The sequence below is a fragment of the Phalacrocorax carbo genome, chromosome 12 (assembly GCF_963921805.1).
Source record: "Phalacrocorax carbo chromosome 12, bPhaCar2.1, whole genome shotgun sequence".
Taxonomy (NCBI): domain Eukaryota; kingdom Metazoa; phylum Chordata; class Aves; order Suliformes; family Phalacrocoracidae; genus Phalacrocorax; species Phalacrocorax carbo.
In genome coordinates, this window is record NC_087524.1 from 18,025,247 (window position 1) to 18,047,615 (window position 22,369).

The window sequence follows — 22,369 nt, forward strand, 5'->3', positions numbered from 1 at the left end:
AGATCCAAAACACAGACAGCCAACCTTCTAGTCAAAACACATTTGATGAAATATATGTAGCAAAATAAGGACTTTTTATGCTAGTTACAACTTGAAGGAATATTAAAGCAACTTGATTTTCAGAAGCATTTAACACATGTACACCAAGTCAATCATCTGAAATACTTTTGGAATTCTTGGCCAGCCACTTTAAAAGACTTCTCAAAATCTCTTTGGGTTTTAATGCCAAAACTCCAATATAATTCAGAGTAGTCTTTTCCCTTCAGTCACTAACCCAAACTATTAGAAGGAACACATCGGGTAAGTTCACAGCCCTGAAGAATTGAATGTTCAGTCTCAGCTGCTGATGCTCATGTAGAGGAGTGTCCTGGCCTGCAGGGAAGTCCAGTGAAGAAATGGAAGGAAGAAGGGAGGCAGTTAAAAGTGATGGTAACAAGACATACAGATAAATAGGAATTTCCCCCACACTTCTGCAACACATTTTCAGCACTTTATTATTACTGTATTTTTGCATGCCTTTGGTGTTTTGTTGATTGTTTTTAACAGTCTTGCCAAAAAAAAAGTCAAACCCACTGTGTTGCCAAAATGTTTATTGTTTTGTTAGAGTAGATAATTGTTTTCCAGACCAGATATTTCAGCTCTTTATTAAAAAATGGTATTGCAAGCAATAACTTAGCACTCTATAATAAGTATTGACTTGTCAGAATATTTAGTTGACTATTTACGGTCTGTTTAAACAAAAAAAACCCACCTGTTTTGTACTCTTTAGAATGCCTATTTATTCCTATAAACTGACAAAATTAGTCCTGGAAAAGCTACTAGTACAAGTGCTAACAGACTTGAGCAGAGCAACTCGAGTCCTCCAAACTTCTCTCAGCCTATCACCTTTTCCCATTATCAAGGTAAATAGTAATACCAGTGAGAAAGCAGGCTGACAGCTCGTAGTAACTTAAATACATGCTGAATAAAAAGACCAAGCATGGAGGTATAAAAATGCCAGATCTTTTTGTGTGGTACTAGTGACGCATTTTGCAAAGCTGTCTGCTGCTCAGTGGCAGAACCGTAACAGTGTGTGCTTATGCCCCAAAAACCATAGAGGATCACATTAAGTCACATCACATTAAGTCTCCCTGCCTCACACGTTTCAACTTATACAGCAAATCCAAGCTTATTGAAAAGGTTAACTAAATTCCATGGTCAGAAACAGTCAAAGAGTCAGGAAAGGCAAGGATGAGCCAGACCTCTGTGGATCCCGTGGACGTGGAAGTCCAGGCTACCCCTGGATTCATTTCACTGCTGCAGGAGGAGTGATGCTGAAATTCCCGAAAGCAGCCAAAGAAATTGGCTCTCGAGTGCCATAAAATTCCAGGGGCACCGCTTACGACCACAGTCAGTCCAAGGTATTTAGTTTAAGAATGATTAATCACAGATGAATCAGCCTTTTGTTTCTTTTCTGACACTTCACAACCCTTTCTAGTATTCCATCTATCTGAAGTCTGGCCATGCCTTGATACTGAAGGAGACTGTTTGAAATAATTCCATTTACTTTGGCCTGCATACAAGTCTGGATAAAGATTTCAGTCAAAACACCTCTTCACATCACAGAGCGGTCTTAAAATGGTATACAGATAACACAGCAAGAAGACATTAACTGTTACACACTTCAAAGTACGCTGATGGTTATTTACAGGCTTAGCAGAGTGACTTCAGGGAAAGCAGATCATTGACGAAACCAAGTAACCATACATGCTCCAGTTGCAGTATTCGCACGCAAATATTGACACTGAAAAAGCCTCAGAAAACCCAGAAGGAAACTCACATAGAAACTTCACCAACAACCCCTTCCCAATACAAGAACTTAGAAGAGAGCTCAATTTAAGGTGAGCAGAGGTCTAAATGGCGAATGGAGGGCAGCAAGTACATTTATTATTTACACCAGGACCACAAACCCAAAATCTATTTGGTGTCACTCACCACAAGACTCAAAATCAGTACCAAAGAACTGTAACAAAAAGAACAGAAAGGATCTCAAGGAGTTCAGTAGCGACTGGAAAATGTGAATTTAGTAACATAGAGCCGTGGAGCAAAAATTTTTGCTTGGAAAGATGCAGTATAAGACAGACAGTGTACCAGTACTGGAAAAAAATGCAAGATCCTCTCAAGTAACTCTCAGATATGGCTGTTCGCTAAAGGTGGTTCTTTTATTTTTGTATTTCTACAACTATGTTAACTATGTTAGTAAACAAATGTCTTTAATGGAAAAGCATTAGCGAGTACAGATACAGTACCTAAACATATAAGAAGCAAGCCTGAGACCAACATCACCCTAAAGTAAAATACATTCTTATGCTTAAAATTTTATCACAGACCCCAAAATAAATCAGGAAAAAGACTTTGCATCTTATAAGTCCTGGAAAATTTTCCAGGAGACTGTTCTCCAACATAAGAACTACCACATCTAACAGAGGCTGAAAAGTTTTACCACAAGGTTGTGAATTTCTTCAGAGAACCATTTTAATCTTGTATTACCTGAACCTACCTGGAAAAAAATGGAACTAGGCCATTGCTCAAGGTTTTTCATAGCATTTTTCCATATTAATATAGTTAATAGAACTACAGAAATCCTTTTGTCTCAATTCAATGTAGATTTTATTTTACCAGTTCATAAATATTAACCCATACATGGGAACAAACCTAAGAGAAGCCACAAATGATATTATATATCATTTATATATGCTATATATATATATGCTATATATATCGTTTATATATTCTATATATTTCCTTCCCCCATCTTAAGTAATTTCACCGGTACTCCACTGCTTTAAAATCCACACTGCCATCAAAGGCAAGCTGGTTGGGAACAAAAGGAAAGGGAAGGGAACAGAGTCAAAATGGAGCTTTATTTTTGAAAATTTCTGTAATTACATCTGATCCATGGGGTGGATGATACTCATTAACCATTGAACTTTCTGCCTGATAATCCAGAATTCTTCAGCTCTGTTACTGAGCCACAGGAATCCTGACTTGGGGATCCTCTTCCAGGACACTCAGGCCTCCAATCTTCAACTGGGCTGCGCACTATTTATGTCCAAAATTGCACCATTTGTGGAAATAGAATACTTTAGATGAAAAGGTCCAATAACATATTCTGCCAGTTCAGCCCTGACCTGCTCAGCGGTGGCTAAAAACATCCATGAGCTGCGTGGCACAGTTGCGCTGTGGGTAACCGGGGTGACATTCTGGCCATATTGGAAGGTGACTGCTCCAAGAAACTTTCTTGGATAAAGATACAGATATCATTTTAAGAACTGCATGAAGAGCAGGACAAGCATACTAGCAGCCTTACTGAAAACTAAATACTTCAATAAAATAGTCTACCAATGCCGTGGACCTCCTTAGAGCGCGCAACATAACCAAGATGATCTGATGCAGAAGGGAGGAGCTGTTACTGTATATGGCTCAGTCACTGGTATATATGATCACTTATTACCAATGCTTTAAGAATTTTACTTTACATCCACAAAAAAAAGTTAGTAGCCAGAAGAGCTGTCTACAATTTGCATTCCAAGAAAGTAGCCATGCAGAACAGGGCTTTAATGCTTGCTGTTGGATATCTGTACCTCCAATCTAGGAGTCATGCGCATGTAAAACCAAAACGTCCAGCTACATCCTCATGTGCACAATATTAATGCCTCAGTCCTGGACTGCAATACGAGTACAACAGTTCATTGCTCAGATCCCCAATTACTCCAACCACGTCTTGTACAGAAGACTGAATTTTATTCCACACAAAGTGGAACACTGACAAACTCCTTAAACGGACGTCATAAAGTCACTGTTCCTTATACATCCCAGTTCATCAGCTATCCTTCCTCAGTCAGCACGAAGACAGACAGCTGTACAGTACAAACCAGCGGTATTGCATTTCCATCAAAAAATCAAATACAAGTGTCAGCTTAGGCATTTCCACTGCTCACAGTCTGTCACTAGAAGAGGGAAAATTTTCAAAGATTTCCAAAACCCTGTGACTTAACTGTAATCATGTGTTCCTCATAAAACACTGCTTATATAAAGAAGTGATGCTGTACCTAGCCTCCATTTCTAAACATCCTAGGACAAATGATTTGCGAAGAAAATGACAGAGGATAAAAACCAGTGGTTAGCTCTTCAGCTCCTTCCTTTTCTTTCCTTCATTTAATCTGCCTACCTGACATCAGTTTAACAACAGTTACCTACAGCCTGTCATTCTTCCACACTAATATCATTAAGGGAAGGGAGCCTCTAACATCTCTATTGAACTGGAATAAAGCAAAGTCTTCAACATGTAATGCCTCTAAGTCAATCAGGCATTACTGCAACTACTTAATCCACAAAGTCAGTACTTACCCACCCCACTTTACCACTACTGATCACTTCACAAGAGTAGTAGCATTATCCAGACGCGTTTAAAAGTGTAGTTTTAAAATCTGTTTCTGGTGTACTATTTCAGTGAGGGTAAAGTGGAACTACAGCATTAACATCAACCTGATTTTCAATTGCATTACAACTGGCTACTTCTAAACCAAATATACGTAGGAAAAGAAATATAAAATAAAAGCCTTGCAATTCATTTACTAAATTATTACTCTCCCAACACAGAGCATACTCACCTGCTATTGTATGTGTTCTGAATATATATGTATAGGCTTTCTTCTTTGCCCCCCCCAAATAATTCTTATGCTGGGCCACACTTAATTACTTAAGCACATTGACACGTACAGGTTTCTGGAAGACTAAAACGTATATTCTACCAAATCACAGTCATACCAGAGAGTCTAAGCAAGGGAAGAAAAGAAGCTTTTTGTAAAAACAAAACAAAACAAAAAAACCCCAATCCCCAAAACAATTTCCATTTCCATTATTTGAGAATGAAAACTAGAAGCACTGTGAGAATCTTATATTTTTGATGCCATCATTTTCAAATAACAGCACAGGCCCAAGAGAAAAGATACCACATTATAATAAATAATGCAAATGTATAGTGGCTACTGAGGGTAGCTCTCAGGTTTACAGCATTTAGTCTTCATATTTTAATAGTTTGCTGGCAATTAATACATTGACTCATGTGTGAGCTTTGTTTAACCCATGTATGCAAAGTTCACATTTTACTAAAACTTACTAGAAGTGGCTGAACCCAATGTTTCTTAGCAATTCTGTCTTTCAGAACTGGGATGCTTTTTGCCATTTGTTTCAGATTTGTTTCTTTTCCTCAATGCCCTAGTAAACTAAATGCATTCTTTTCGCAGGTCTCGAACTACGTAGGTTGTAGATCAGAGAAGGGATGTTAAATATCAGCGTCTCAATGTGAACAAATCATCCCAAACTTTTAAATATTTCCAATGAGTAAAGCGAGTAATCAGAACCTATGCTTCAAGCTTGTCATGCAGTAGCCTTTAAGATTATTTAGATGGCAGAGGCAGTGTTCTCCAACTCACCCATTTGCTTCCCTCAAACCTAATGTTCTCTTTGTTTGGCCAGCAGATGTAGATGATAAACTCAAGCTGGCAAAGGGACAGGGACGAGGTGGGGGGCGGGGGGGAAGAACAGACAAACATCTTCTAACAAAAGGAGAGGGAGGGATTTGTTATTTGTTATTTTCTGAAGACTGAATCATCATTGTCACCTGTAGTGTAGCCCACAGTAAAGCTGAAATGTGTTTTTTTCTTCACAACCATCACTTCAATGAGACAATTTTTTGGCTATTTGAAAACTAGCTGAAAACACTGCAGATTTTCAGCACACTTTGAGGGGAAAAAAAAAACACTGCACCTCTTACTCTAGATTTCATTAGCTTTTTCCACATTATTAACAGATATATTTGGTTATGTGTGAATGTTCAACAAATTTCTGTCAACGTTCAGTACTCTGAAATTATATAGTAATATTCAAAAAGCAATGATATATTTACAATGAAAAAATAGCACATTCACAAGATCTAAAAAACACAGAAGAGAGACACCCTTACGCACTCAGGTCTAAACAAAAGTGAAGCTAACAGGGGTTACAACGGAGGTTTCGTGACAGATTGGTTATTCTAAACATTCTGTGGATTCTCCTGACCCTATCCTCAAAAATCTGCTACGTGGTCCAAAATTGCTGCTAACCTAGCCTCTCACTATGTCATCAGCAGAGCAAGTCCTCTATCTCTAACAAAAAACAAAGAGGAAAAACCCAAGTATAGCCAAGACCATAAAGGCATGTTATCACTGCCTATAGTCACTAAGCAACAGTTCCACAAATACGCAAACCTAAAAAAGGGAGAATTTTAGTCTATTGGAAGATATACTGTAAACATGAGATAACCAGGTAACCAAATTACAATCTATTATCTGACAGCCTTGAAAACCTCTCCCTGTGAACTGCTTTTAAGCCAACTTGTAATAAATACCACGTGCAGCTAAATTAAAAAAAAAAATCCTAAGCCAAGTTAAATAGTAACCAACGTTCAAATTTAACCATATAAAGTCTACATTAAAATCCAAAATTACAGTTACAAAATATTATATTACTACAAACACTATCAAATGCTTTGAATAATAGTACACTAAGGAAATAAGTAAGAACACTTTACCTTGTATCTCATTTTGGGGCACGAATGAATGTAGAAACCCATATAATAAAAACAGAGGTCAGGAGATTTTTCATGAAGTTGCCTAGTAAAAGCAATTTCCCTGTGAAAGGAAAGAAGAAACTAATTACTTTTGAATACAATTCTTACATTCATTTTACTTCTTCATATTGAAATATTTTACACCTACCTGGCTCGTGACCTATTTAAAGGACTAGACTTCTATCAAATAAAAAATGAAGGTGATAAACTCAAAATAATGCTTAAAAAACCCCAAAGATAATAAATCGAAAATTAATGCATAAACAAACAAACAAACTCACCAAAATGCAAATCACCGTGTTAGGCTTAAAAATACTTCCATTTTTGTGTTTTGCTCTGTCAAGTAACTGACTTGAAATTCAAATAAAAGTGACTAAGGGCCTCTATACAACAGGTTTCTTGTTAATATTCATGTGCATTGGAATTCTACAGAAATCTGGCCCAGCTATTGTATGCAGGCTGGCTAACATGGCTCAGGAAAACATCAAAGTATTTTTTTAAAAATGAGAATCAAGGATAACCCTCTTGTTTGTTCTCTTATTTGCATTCTAGTAATTTACACGTAAAAAATCCTTCTCTATGCAACAGAAGGTATTTTTCACGCATCCCATGTTTGTTTGTGTGATTTTTCTCATTTATTCTGAAAGAGATATGCCAATGTATTCCAAAATAACTTTGCTTTTTATTTTACTGGCACAAGAAAAACAGTACTATTACAAAGATTCTGCCAGTGTTTCCACTATAAAGCTCATTTTACAGCTTTTGTAGTTTGCCGAGACCATCGTGGGTCCATGATAACTCTATAACAATATACATCCTTTCCAAGGGGAGAATGTCTAGAAATAAGTTACTCCAGATCTGAAAATCCAGATAAATACAACAGATCCCAGAAGTGAGATTTATGTACTCCCAAAAATCTACAAGCATGCAATTCATATATATAATCTTTAAGACATGGCATAACGTTAAACCACCTTACTGTTTCATGCAGATTATCCTGGACCTAATTAAACAAATACCTTTCTGCAATTCAAAAAGCTGGAATACTACAGGGGGAAAAAAACCATTATCTTTGCATTTCAAAATCTCTTAAACACTCTTTCCAATTGGACTACACTGTCTAGTTTAATAAAAAAAAAAAAAAGATTCAAAGTGAACAGAAAGTGAAGTAAATAGACCATAACGTAATGAGGTAAAAATTGGACTGCAGCAGCAGCCTTACCATGGGCAACAAAGCTTCATGCAAGCAAATTAGTGCACGTGATACCAAAGCTGACTTGCTTCAAACTACTGCCAGTGTCTTCGCATGTACTACACTCTCCAATGATATGCCCTAGGTAAGGACTCTTAACTCAAGTTCTTGCTCCATCTTCCATTTATCTATTTGGCCAACCCCACGCCAGGCAAAATTCTACTGGATGCTAAAGCATCCTCCTCTTTGCTCTATCCCGGAGTGTATGCTGTGATCCAACACAAGAAAGTCCTCCAACTCCACATCTTTAAACCAGGAGCAGCAATCAGGTGTCACCAGAAGGCACAACTCACATCTGCCTGGATTCGTTCTGCCTAAATCCCTACAGAAAAGGGACTACAGACTTGCAATTACCTTTTTGTAAAGCTTTCAGTTATGGTACATACCCTTAAAGACTTATTAATGGCTGTTAGCACTTGGCAAGGGCTACTGAGGAAGACATACCTTCATTTCATCAATAAAAAATTCAGACTTAGTATTTCAGTGCTACATAACCCAATTCCAAAAGAAGTTCAGGTACTTGTTGTCTCACAAAATAGAGATTATGAATACTAATGCTTGTCTGCTCTTCATGATTTTAGGAAGTAGGGTAGTAAGGGGGAGTGTTTTCCTGCAAATAAGAATAAGAATCACTCAATATTTCTTGATTTTTTTTTTCCTTTGGCGAGACTGGTATTTCACAAGTAGCTGCTTCTCCCCTCATTCTTTACTTACATGCCTACATATTTCAAATGATCTTCAAATCCCATCCTTTCTACGACTCAGCAGCAAAAATTCTCAAAGTAGCATGAAGTGGAAGTGACAGCACTGCAATGCAGTTTAACCTCCTCAGAGTAAAATTGGCAACAGCTTTGAAGGTATCAGATTCCTTTGCAACTTCCTAAATCCTCCCTAGCTCTCAAGGACTTTTTATCCTTTTTGAAAGAAGAAGGCTCCATCCAAGACTGTTGGGAACTCATTTTTATTGCCTTAAATGCTGGGGAATTTATAACCTGCTTTTTCACTAGCTGAGCCATGCATGCATGTTGCACTGACAAAGTTTCAAATTTATTATGTAGAAAATTTCAAATCATTTCAAGAATTCATAAGCATGGATTATGTCAGTCTATTATTACATAAAGTAATGTGATATGTACAAATACTAAAAAACAACTCTTAGGAGGACTTAGTATTTTACGTTAGATGCTCACCTCACATGGAAAAAAATGTCTAATTTCAAGTATCTAGCATACATAATTAAATACTTCTAAAAATCTAGACCACTAATAGATGGAAAGATCAATTCTAAATCATAGGAGTTCCAACATTTTTTCTACATTTGTTCATGCTGATTAATTTTATAAAATCGCCAGTGCCACTGAATGCCTCAGAAAATGACAGCTCAAACTCTTTTAGACAGAGACCACTGGAGATGCTACAGCAACAGCTACATTAATTCTCATGACAATTTTGGAGCTAGCCCTGATTTGTGCTGGAACTGGACTAGATGACATCCAGAGGTCCCTCCTGACCTAAACTCTTCTATGATTCTACAGTTTCCCACTACAAGGTGGGAAGAGCCAACAGGAAGGCAATGTTATCCACTCTTACTAAAGGTGACCCACTTGGACAAATTGCACTTGAGGATTTAACTGATCTAAGAGCTTACCAGAGAGTGAGAGGAGGTCCTGCTCTCTCCCTCCCTAGCCACTGTCATCTGCATGTTGTGGCTCCATCACAACTCTTGCACCAGCTCTGGTGTCAATAGGTTCTTTGCTGAGCCAACTCTGCTCACTAAACAGGTTGCTAATGCAAACAGTCCTCAGTAAATTAAACTGGCTAAATATATGGTTGCTAAAAGCCCAGCATATAGCAGAGATGGAAAGAAGTGATTGCAGCACCTCATTTCAGCAGCAATAAAACATTAGACTGATGTCAGCAACTTAACTTTGTGGGAAAACCCTTTGACATATACATTTGAACAACTCACATAAAGATTATTCAGAAATCACAAAATTCACACTGCAAGAGAATACACACAAAGGGAGAATAAAAAAATATTCTTAGGAAATGAAAAGGTCCTAATCAAAATTTAAAGAAATGATGAGTGATTAGACTTCTGAGAGATTAAATTTTACATGGTTTATTAGTTGCCCCGAAAGTATACGAAGTAACTGTGATATGAAGAGGATTACTAAAAATAGTGTTTGTGCTTTACACATTTCAAAAGTAACACTAAACAACAGCTAAGAAACTCCACCTATAGAGAAGATGCCTCTCAGCAGGATGCCTTGGAGAAAGAAGAAAGCTGAATCTCACAATTTTAGTGCTTCTTTCGTACCTGAAAGAGTGTAGTGCAAACCTCAACAGGTAAAGAGTTTTGCTAGAACCTCTCAGACCTAGGGAAACTTGAAAATAGAGATGTCTGGCATGAGGATCAAATCTAGTTGCTTCCTGAGAATCTCCCTGGGAACACCATAGGTCTGTGACGAGCTTACTTCGTGTAAACATAGAAGCAAAAAAGGTAAGGAAAAAACCCAAGATGCACAAGTACTTCCACTCATTTAGGGTTTTTATTTTTCTTTATAATAATAATGGAATCATAAAATTGCTTATGGAAGAAAAACAGTAACTTGGAATTTAGAATACAAGTCTTATTCACAGTGAAAAGCATTATTCACTATTCCTACTGTTTTGCAAGACTAGGTTGATAGTTAATTTAAGGCTTTAAAATTCATAGGATTACTCTCTCCAGCCAGCTTTCTAAAGATAAAGAGATTAACATTTCTCAAAAATATACTTAGTGCTAGTACAGCAGGAGACTACTAATTCAGAAGACAACGGATTTTAGGTACTCTATTATTTATGATCTCAATGTGCACAAAACCATAAAAGTGACTAATTTCATTTGGTGACTGGGCTAAGAAAAAGGTCAAAGGAAAAATTATTTCTATTAAAAAAAAAAGAGGCTTTTCCTGCTGAAACCAAGCAATACTAAATTATTTTCAGGGGCAATAAAAATTAGGCATTTAATTTCTGAGCGTTTTTTTAATCTTTAGAAGTATTTAGCCAACTAGAAAGGTACATACCTATTCAAGGAGGACAACTAAAAAATTATTTGGAATGCAACCAACCATAGAAAATTTAAAAAAAAAACAAACCCACAAATACTCTGTCAGAGATAGTGTTACCAGTGTATGTTTAGACTGAAAATAAAAGCTTAAGTTTAGGAACAAGTATCAATTCTTACTATTATGTCTGATCAGATAACAAAAATGTCCTCTTACCGTAATGCAGAGTAGACTCCCAAAGATAAGAAAGAATAGTCTGGGTCATAGTACAGATAGACGGAGGACACGCAGTAGGGCAGGATATCAATTACACCAACAGCAATTATCTTCCCGTCCAGCCAATACTGCTGGTGGAAAGAACCATAGCCACATTCTGGTCCAGTTGGTGCATTCTCTGCCTAAGCAAAGACAAAAGAGGGATGTAATTGTCAGACAGGGAGACTTTCAGCATAAAAACATTTTTAGAAAGAATTCCAGACAAAAGCAAATACTATGAGAAAGTATTCCTGCTATCCATGTTTAGAAAAAGGAAAAATGGAATTTGAGAAATAGGGAAAACAATGTTAATTCATTGTATCATTTCTGAACTTCATTGTACTTATGATCAGTAGCCTCTACATATCACCCACGCCAAACGTGAATCTGCAAACAGCCTCTGCTATCTAGCATTTATAGTACTGAAATGATGGAACATGATTCATCAAGTTATTAATGCATTATTACATGTTAACAAATTCTGCAGATAGGCTTTTTTTTTTTTTTTCATAGTTGGCTTTGATTTGACCTACTTATTCTTCAACAGGAGACGAAGCCCAAAGGCTGAAAGATGAAATGCAGGCATTACATTACACTATGCTGGCGCTTCCCAAAGCTGGCTCGACTGCCCAGTTCCTCCAACATTTTGTGTCACGGCAATGACCCTCCTGTTTCTGCCCCCCATACCCCCAAGTACTGGAAGCATTTTGGTCATGGGAATTCAGTTTCTGAGAGTGGCCATTAAAGTTGCTTGAGAAGAGCATTTATAAAAAGAACTGAACGCCTTGCTCTTTATGTGAGGTTTACTCTTTATGACCAGTGAAACAACTTTCACCTAAATCTGAAACTCTCTGCTGCAACAGAAACTGTAGAGCTGCTTCTTTGTCAGTCCACATCAGAGTATCTTCTGGATCTCTGGATGGGGTAAAGCACCTAGAGCCAGAAACTGATGCTTCAAATTAAGAAGAAAATGATCTCCTAATTTAAACTGCATTACACAACCAATTTTGGCATGCCATTTTCTCCCATGTCAGGTTTACTTTAATCCTGAATTCCACTGTGCTCAACTTAATTATCCATCTAGTCATGTTTTTCACTGCATTGCCAGATCTTCAGAAAGCTGCTTCTCACTCAATAAATCTGACAATATTGCCTACTATTACCAACTGCTTTGCATTATAACAACAGAAGATGGGTTTAATCAAGTATTTTGATACAGTAGCGCAGACTGAAGAGATGATGGGCAGTAGAAGTTGTTCTAACTGGTACCACATGTGTCAAAAGAAATCAATCATGTGAACAAAAATAATTTCAACTGACTTACCCAACAAATAAGTCCCAAAATAAAGGCCATATAATAAAATGTTTGCATTTTGATATGGTTATATAGCATAAAACTAGATATGGAGTTACAGATACTGTAAAAGTGAAATTATCAAACATTTGAGAACTCAATCTGCAGTATACGAGGATATTTGACTCTGATACTAGCATATTAAACTGGGTTTCTTCTCATTCAGGTGAAGCCTACTTATTCAACAGTTATGGCTTCATACTCAGCTTTTCAGTAGAGCCAAATGAAATCACATGGCCAGTAGTAAAACTTTTAAGCTGAGGCACAGTAAAGTAAGAGATTTTCTTGAAGGATTTCTCAGCACAGGTTAAGTTCTCCTCTCGGCTACCACGGTGCAGCCAGTGACAGAAAAAATGAAACACAGACTTGTTTAAATAAGTTTCAGTTAAAACAGATTTTCTTTCTTTGTCAAAAACTCATCATATAGGATTTAATGAATGTTAAAAAAGATAGCCTAAGCCAACACAGAAAAGATTTTCACTCAAAGCAAAGTCTCTGAAGTTAAAGGACTACGGAGTCTCTGTGTGACCCCCAGCCTCCAAATGGCATCACATGGGTTTATTCAGCCACCAGACCTCTGCAAGCTGAAGCATTAACATAAGTTAAAAACTTCTAGTAAAGTATAAACTACAGTTATTTCACTAATGCAATTACAAAGAAATATAATGAGCATAAAAGAGGCTATGTTCTGCAACAAACATAATAAGTACAGCACTGACTTCAGGCAAAATGTTTGGGGATTTCCATTACATTAAGTAAATAACATTTTTAAAAGAGTAACATTTCCCTCCTTCTTCAAAAGTTTTCATACAATGTAATCCTTTGTAATGCTTGCAGGTATTATATTTTCTCAATTTCTCAATGAATACTTGGCTCCTTTAACCTAATTTCTCATGTGCCATCCAGGCAATTTGACATGAAGCAGGTCTAGAATACTAAATGTTTTCCTGAAGCAGGTTATAGCATTTCATGCTATTCCCATGCCCACCTGGGACCGTGTTTGTCAAAGGTGATGTAAAATATACCAGTGACATCAGGTGAGCAAGTCCCACCAGAGAAAGCTTACCTTATCTACCCAAAATAATACACATCAGCCCTGGAATCAATCCAGGGGGACCAACTTATTTAAAATTAACGATTTATACTCAAACTTCAGTACAAATTATTGTAATCTGATGATATTGAAACAATCAAAAAAAGAACTAAATTAAACCAAATAATTTTCTCTCCAATGTTTAGACTATAAAGCAGAGAAACTACAATATATTCCATCACTTTAATTCTACCTGTCTTCATATTCTGGTAGCTAATGATTCTGTGAACACATTTGATTGCTCATATTTTATAACACATTATTAAAATTTAAATATTTAATAGCAACTGGTATTACATATTGCCCCAATTAGTGCACCTCAGTGTAATAACTGCTTATAATTCAACTTCAATGATGGTGAAAGCACTCAATATTCTTCAAAGCACGTTGGTCTTTCTCTTTATTTTTAAGAAATGTTTTACTATTTTATTAATATTGTTATGGAAATCACACTTGTTAACCCGCATGCCTGACCAGTGTGCAACTGCAGGAGGCACACCTGCACCTTCCAAAAATGGGTCCTGACCATACTAACTGCATGATTTTTTTTTTCTCTAGAAGGTTTCATGAAATTTCCTATTTTGAACTTTTCCATTTTACCCTCTGATGTGGATGGAGGGAGGAGGAAGATATTAAATCCATACTATCCCTTACACAAAGAAAAAAATATAGCCAGGAAACCCTTGATTTCTACACTCTAGTGGAAATTATTTGCCAAAGAAGTAAAATGATTAATTCCAGCAGTTCCTTTCCCAAAGGCACGCACACACACACACAACCTACCATATGGCAGATTTCAATCTGTTGGTTAGCAATATATTTCCTTTTCACTACTACGTCCTCCTTTCATTAGGGATTAGTGGAGATGCTGTGAAAGTAGCCTACAAATATCAGCTGTGCCAGCAGAGAGGTGGGACTGGATGTTTTCATTTAAAAAAAGCCAGCAAAGCACCCTCGCAGCAAAAAAGGCCAGCAGCATTCTGGGCTGCACCAGGCAGAGCACTGCCAGCGGGTCAAGGGAAGTGATCTTTCCTCCCTGCTCAGCACTGGTGAGGCTGCAGCAGCAGCGCTGAGTCCAGTGCTCGGCTCCCCAGTATATGAAAAATAAGGGCTTACTGGGACAAGGCCATAAGGGGCATAAAGATCTTTAAGGGGCTCGAGCATCTGAGGTATAAGAAGAGCTTGAGAAAGCTGGGACTCTTCAGCCTCAAGAGCAGATGATGTGGGGGAGAGGTTTTATCAGTTTGTAGAATATACCTGATGGGAGGAAATGAAGATAAGGGAGCCAGATTCTTCTCAGTAGTTACTGACAGGACAAGAAGCAATGCATGCAAATTAAAACACATTAAATTCAACCTGAACAGAAGGAAACAGGTTTTAACTAAGAAGGGAGTCAAAAAATAGAGCCTGTGGAGTCTCATTCTTTGGAAATATTCAGAACCCTTGGTCCTGGACAACCTGCTCTCGCCAACCCTGCTCAAGCAGGGGGGTTGGACTAGGTGACCTCAAGAGGTTCCTTCCAACCCGAACAATTCTGTGATTCCATATCAAAACAAAGTGAATCAAGTCTCTGCATCAAAATGTATGGCACTGCCTACAGAGCTAACTTCTGTACCTTATAGGAAAAGCATAGGATTTGAGCTATACTGTCAACTATTTAGTCAGCACAGTAATAACAAGCTTAAAATGCTAAAAAGATGAGTGAAGCCATGAAGGTACCAGGGACTTCAATAGCAAGAGATTTTGAGTATCACCATGTAGGCATCATGGTGATGTCTACACCCCTGTAATAAAAAAATGGCAGTTTGCCAAGATCTCTAAATGAAATGGATTTTGATTTAGTCCTGAGCAGTGCATCAAATGTGACTAAAATGTGACAATCTACTGAAGGTGATCCTGGGAATTACAGACCTGTAACCATATCATTTGTTATTATACCTCCTAAAAATTACCACATATCAATAAACAAAATAAAGTGGAGCAGAAGCTGATGTGTTTTTCAAAGAGCAAAGATGTAGATTCACAAAAACTTTTCAATTCTTTAGGATTCAACAGCATCTCAATACAGATGAAAGCAAGCAAAGTGAGAACAAATGATCATTTACGTAATGGAAAGCAGCTCACTTCCCACCATGCTGGTTCTGTTCTGTTCTCCATGCTGGTATGTGAATCACTGAAGACTGAACAATGTTGCTGCAAACAGAGCTGATAATTTTGAAGTATTCAGGATGGTTAAACAAGAGCTGAGTGTAAACAACTATGGAAAGATCCCATAATGCCAAGTGATTAAAAAGGCAGAGGAAATATCAAATGTTCACAAATGCACAGAACATAAATGCACGGGGAAAAAAAATATTGCTATATAGACATCCAAAACAAGGGGTATAAATTAGCAATTCACTCAAAAAGATGCTTTGAGACCAGTTTTATGAAATCATGGATTTAATGCTTAATATCAGTTAAAATGGAAAAAGACTAAAGAGCAATTAGTGAAGGATTTGAAAACAAAACAAAAAAAACCCAAAAAATAATCATTCAACTGCGTAATGCCCTGGCGCATCGGACTACTGAGGCTTGTTGCAGCTGCTATACCAAGATGACATGGAACAGCTCGGCAAGGACAAACACAGAGATGGCTATGAATGACGCCGACACAACCACAGCCCAGAACAACCCCCTACCTCCCTGTGTACCAAAACTTCAGAAACCACCCCGAGCAGTTCAGATTTTCCCTGTGCCCTTCTTCCATGAACGCTCTCACTTTGGCAGCAACATGGTACCAGGCTGCGCTGGTTTTTGGTTAAGACTCTTCCATGCAGTTCTCCTATGCCAAACCATCATAACCGTACCTCTCCAAACAAGGTAACACTGGCACACGTGAAGTGGTAAATGGCAAATGTTTAAATGTAGCTTCTAAAAGAAAAGGATTAATAAAAAAAATCCCAAACAGTTCTCTCTACATTATCCTGCTTACTGCTAGAAAATTGCCTAGTTTTTTGCTACTACAGAGTATATAATTTTTTAAGCTATTCATTTTTTGTGCCAGAGCCCATAGCCAAAACTGAAACTAACAGAATAATCAAATGAGGAAATAAAAGTGACAGGAAGAGTTTGGGTGTTCATACTATTTGCAGCTTATAACAATATTAAAAATTGAAAAAAATTACAAATTGAAGTCATGTAAGGTTTAAATTTTATTTTAAATTATTTTTGTTCAAAAGAGTAAACAGACTACATACTACTAGATTTGCTTGTGGCAACTGTTTCAGAATAAAGAATTTCAAGAATCCCTTGGCCTCTGATATACAACCCGTTTATTTAACTTCATCTAATTGAAGACATCTGTAGTGGTGCCACACAAAATTTAATTCAAGCTTCGAAATGTCAATAAAAAGTGTCTGTAAGAAACAATACTGGGATAAACCTGGCAGGGAAGTGTGCATCAACATCTACGTAGCCACACAAAATTAAGAATATAATGGCAGTCTGCTGCCTGACTTGATGAGGTGATAAAAGCCCTTTTCCTATAAAGTCTAATGAGCTCTATTACTCTTCAGCTTTCAGGAATGTAAAGGCCAGTGGACTCAGCAGAGAGCAGCAACAAACTCTCCACACATGGATTCATTCAAACTGCGACATATCAAATTACTAGGATAATTACTATAACCTGACAATTTCATTACAGTCATGCGGTACTTAACTCTTTAAGACTAACAAGAAAGACAGTGCAGCAGTTTGCTTACTTGAAACGAAGCAGAAGCATCTCTCCTAAATTTTTAACTCAGACTGCAGTCAAATACCAGTTCAGTAAGTTATTAAATAATACTTTTTTTTTCTTTCATAGAAATAAATTGAGAACAGAAAAGACACAACACTTTCTGCTACTGTTTCTTAATGCCGCGATATGAAATTCAGTGGTAGCTATTATCCAGCAAAGGGGTCCTCAGACTCCTTTGAAAAGACAATGTTATCTTCCTTACAGTCAGTGATGATACAAATACTGTGACGCCCATCTCCACCAGATATACCATAATGGTTTGCTGTCTACAGAGAGTGAAGAGGAAAGAATACCATTCATTTCAGAACTTGCATCTAGAACAAATACATACCTCCAGAGGAGAATCACAGAGGAATCGTGTGAACTGCATCGAGGTAAATTCATCAGAAATATGTGCCCAGGAAGACAGTCAAAATATGCAAAGCAGAAAAACATGAAAAATATTATCAATGCTCCAGGATACATTAATAGTCAGACAAATACACTCTTTAAAAACCATATATTTGAAAAACATCAGATTTTAAGAGTTACAACCAAATTTCCACAAACCATCTCCCACTTTCTATTTTGTTCAGAAGTACGAATAGATATAAAAATTAACCATCCAAAGTACTTCCTTTCTATAAAATAGAAGACTTTTAAAAAATGCGATGCAAGAGAATTATCACATATAACACAGGTCTGTTTCTGGTGTCTTGAATTCTAAATTACACATTACCCTTCTCTGTGACTGCCTGCAAAAGGGGAGTCTTTTCCCACTGTCCCATTGGTACCTGCCCCGCCACTAAAGCAAGGGGGTTAGGGCCCTCATATCTCGTAATATAAATTGGTTAAGTCTATTTGCATTCAAAATCATAAGCAAGCCTGGTTTAAGTCTAAATAACAGGAAGAAGGGGAAAAAAAACATCAACTTCCTGAAAGTGCAAGCATTTTCAAAACTCAATTCTTTACTCAATTCAAAATGATGTGCTGCAGATAATCAGTCAAAAAGGCAAGGTTTTAATGGTCTGGAGCTTGTTCAAGATTCTAAGAGTAATAAAATGTAATTTTTATTTATTTACCATCATTTATTTACTTGATAGGAGTACTTCCTTATTGGTGGATTCCACATTAAACATGTTGAAGTTCTGGTATGTATGTAACCCCAAAACACTCCTTTGTTAAAAACCTAGTATGTGTTACACAGTTTAATTTCCCCTCTTGTAATAGCTGGGTGATTTAATAAGTCAGTGGTTCGCAAACTGAAAAATAGTAGTAAATAGGAATTTCTCATTAAAAGTTTGATAAAAAGAATCTATATAGACACCTACAAAAACCTGACTGTTGTCAAGATTTTGTTGTCAAGAATTCTACGAATTTCTGAGATTAATTAAAGAAGATTATTCTATTCAAAGTGGAATACAAAAAAAATGGGGTGATTACTTGTTTTTCCCCTGGGAAGGGGAGGAGAGGAAGGAAGGCAACAACAAAAAGTGTCAATATTGTAATTGCTGACTTAGGACAGAGTTCCATATACACCCTAAGTAATTAAAACCTTCTCTTCAGAAGGTGCTATAAAGCAGATTTTAGAAAGAGAAGCACAGCCTCTGGTAGATATATCTATCAATCTGCAAACATTAACTGGACCATTCTCATTGTAGCTCAAAGTGAACACAACCATAGCCTTCTGTAAGCCTGTGTCTCTAACAAAGTGCATCTGTTGATGTTAAAAGAATCAAGACTTTACAGAAGTCATATTTCAGACTTTCCCCCATCTCAAACACACAGCAGTAGGTGATCTACGGATGAACGGTAAACCTTTGGACACAGACTTTATGGAAGAACACTGAATTTCAGTAAGGTGCTGCTGAAGACAGGGGATTGGGCATTTCCCATATTTAACCATTATTTCAGATCTAGTCTCCACCATTCTAAATTGCTCAGTGTTTGGAAAAACAAATGACTGCAAAATCTTAATTAAGTTCTAGGATTTTTATTTATTTGCTGGATAGGGAGGGAGAACAAGAGGAAAAAAACATGATACTAAAAGAGAAAAAAAAGTAGTTCAAAATTTGAATTACTGGGTTATGTTCCCATAAAAAAAAAAAGAGTTACAAATTCCTACACTGTGAGTGCACCAGTCCTTAGAGCCAGTGATTTTAAAACGTGCAGGCTTCAGAAAAACTAAAACATGTGTTATTAATTTTCATGTCAGAAGACCCCCAATAGTTCTTAATCTGTAACTTTAGCTTTATAGTGCAAGTTAAACCCTATGGGTGAGAAAACTGAGCCAACGACACTTTTCAAATAGTTTTATCCATTCTCCAGGCTCTGCTTTACAATCCCTTGGCTTTGGGGGTACAGGAGGACTTTTTAGGCACCCCTGAGCACAACTGCTGCTTGCTAGGGAGTATATTCTGTTACATCTACACTGCTGGCTAGGAAAAAAACTCTTAACTGCTTTTGAATTTGTATCACAGTATTATGGGGCAAAAAAACATTGCAAGACTTACTACATATTATTTCACCTGTTGATACTTGCTAAAGTTCTCAGCTTAGACAATTTTCTTAATCAAGTCTAAAGTAAGATTTGGTTTCTAAATTAATAAACTCATTTAATACTGCAAGATTATTATGCACACAATTCAAAAATTATTCAACAAACCAAGAAAGAAATACAGTCAAAAGCTGGTGCTGCATGTAAAATAACTCAATCTGTCACACAAGCACAATTAAAATTCCTTTCAAAGTCATGCTTTTCTAATTTTAATTTCGAACTGAATTACATAAACTTTAGTCTTTTAAAAACTATATCATATATAGTTTTTCATATATATATATATATGAAATACACAACATTCATTCTTTGGTGCAAATGAATTTCAACTGCCAGAAAGAAACAACAGGAAATAAGTTCAAATAACACTAAGAGAGGAACACATCACTGAGAATTAAATCAAAAGGGGGAAAAAGGCAGAAAAATAAAAGGAAGGTTGAATTCAACCCAAAGCTACTTGCTTGAGTAAAATCGCATGCAGAGCTTTAAAATGCTGTAATAAAACTAGAATGTTAACACCTGCTTCCTTTTACAAGTGGGGGAAGACATTCAGATGCTTTGGATGCTAAACAGGAACAGGTTTTACCCCGTAGCGCAAGGGTTGCTGATGTCACAAAATGATGTCATAGCCCTCTCAGGAAAAAAACAGCTTTGAATTGTCATCACTGGCAACAGTATACTTATCTGAGATCTTCAGTGAGAAGATATCACAGAAGGACGTTCATTTATAGTTTTCCCTTTGACAGTATTAGAGTTTGCTCATATTTGCAATTCACTAAGTACGTCCCCTTTTCCTTTGAGTAAAGGAGGGGTGAGGAACGGAGATGGGATTTGGGCCTTTTTTTTTAAATCTAATCTTTGAATAGAATTCAAATAAACCAAGGTATTGGTTGCTTTTTGGTTTTGTTTTTCATAAAGGTGCCAGGCTCATAATAAAATAAAAAATAACGTTATGAGTTCCCATACAGAAGACAAGTCATACAACCTACAGTTCCAGTGTATCATCTTCACGTGTATCAAGCAAGTTTATTCTCTCTTCCCTCCTCTGTTTCGAAGATCAACATAATGAATGCTCCCCCATCTTTGGAACTAAAAGTAGCCAAACGAATCCTGGTGTACCCACTAACAGAAATGAGCCACAAAAAGGTGGCATTCTTTCTAGAGGACTCCTGGCATCTTCCCTATATATTAATTTTATAAAGAGTTTTTTCTCCTCGAGTAGGGCAATCGTTAGGTATCTTATATATGCAAGGAAACAAAGGCTAGGATCCTTGTAGATCCTTGTAGCGAGGAGAGAGGTTTTTTGGGTTTTGCTTCTCTAGAAGCTCCTTTCCAAGCCAGCTCCTCTTGGCTTAATGCATACCCTGCATGAGTGTACAGGACATCCTGCCACCACCAAAGAAAGGAGCAATGTACCCCTTTTGAGCTTTATCACTTTCAAGACATTGGCACTTCTTACAGGTTCAGAAGAAACAGGTTTTTGCTCTCAAACATTAATTCTTCCTTGTTCATCAACAAAAACTGTTTCTAAGGCAGTTTAATTTTTAAAGGTCTGTAGTCCTAGGCACATGTTGTCCTAGGGAATGTGTTAGGATTTATTTCATGCATTGGACTGCCATATTTTAATTGAAATAATCTTCTTTAGCCAAAACAGACTAGAATCAATATTAACCATAAAGTGTGGAGTGAAAAAAGTAAATAACAACTTTCAGTAAGTCTAGACGAAGCTATTAAATGACACCTCCCCCACAAAACCCAATAAAAAGAAACTATCTGGGAAAACAGATTGAACCTAAGCTGAAAAATGACCACAATTCTCTAACTTTCTGTAAAAATAGGGAAAATGGAACAAAAATGGAGCAAAAATGTACACGGAAGGATGGTGCCAATCTACCCTGCTACCCTTGAAGTGGGCAATATACTACAGCTAAGTTAGCAGAGGAATCAAAGACTTAGTCCGGGGCTGGCTCTATTTAGCGTTTTCAACAGCGACTTACAAAAGTACAGGGATAATAACACAATACAGTGTCAGAGATATCCACAGACTCAAAGGTGAAAAAACACCTTCAAAACATAGTACATAAGGAAAGAGAGGATTTAAAGTTTAAACGCATGTCTTAAATGTAGTTTTCAGTACAAGAGTCAGGCTAATGAAATAGAAATAAATTGCTTATTGAACAGAATGTACAATTCCCTTATGAAGCGACAAAAGTCACTGTGGCTTTGCCTGCTCAGAAGAAACTCTCAAAATAATGGAGACCTGTTGATCTTACAGTAAAGGGGTATTTTTATTTTATATGGATTTATATAGAAAATACTGTCAAAATCAGGAAATACATTGTAAAATGTTATTCAAAAAGAATCTGAACTGAAACAATATTACTATGGACAAGCTGGTT

General features: G+C 36.9%; 1 protein-coding gene across 8 annotated transcripts in view; it reads right to left on the reverse strand.

The window, feature by feature from the left end:
* Positions 1–22,369, reverse strand: part of ATE1 (arginyltransferase 1) — an 84,786-nt gene that overhangs the window by 42,796 nt on the left and 19,621 nt on the right. For all 8 annotated transcript variants that reach the window (XR_010375017.1, XM_064464311.1, XM_064464313.1 and 5 more), the window contains 3 exons: positions 17,766–17,798; positions 11,171–11,352; positions 6,614–6,713 (listed from right to left, as the gene is read on the reverse strand). Coding sequence is in view for 7 of the 8 variants with exons in the window: in XM_064464311.1 (XP_064320381.1) it covers positions 6,614–6,713; positions 11,171–11,352; positions 17,766–17,798 (315 nt within the window). In the remaining variant the exon portion in view is untranslated. The remainder of the gene's footprint in view (positions 1–6,613; positions 6,714–11,170; positions 11,353–17,765; positions 17,799–22,369) is intronic.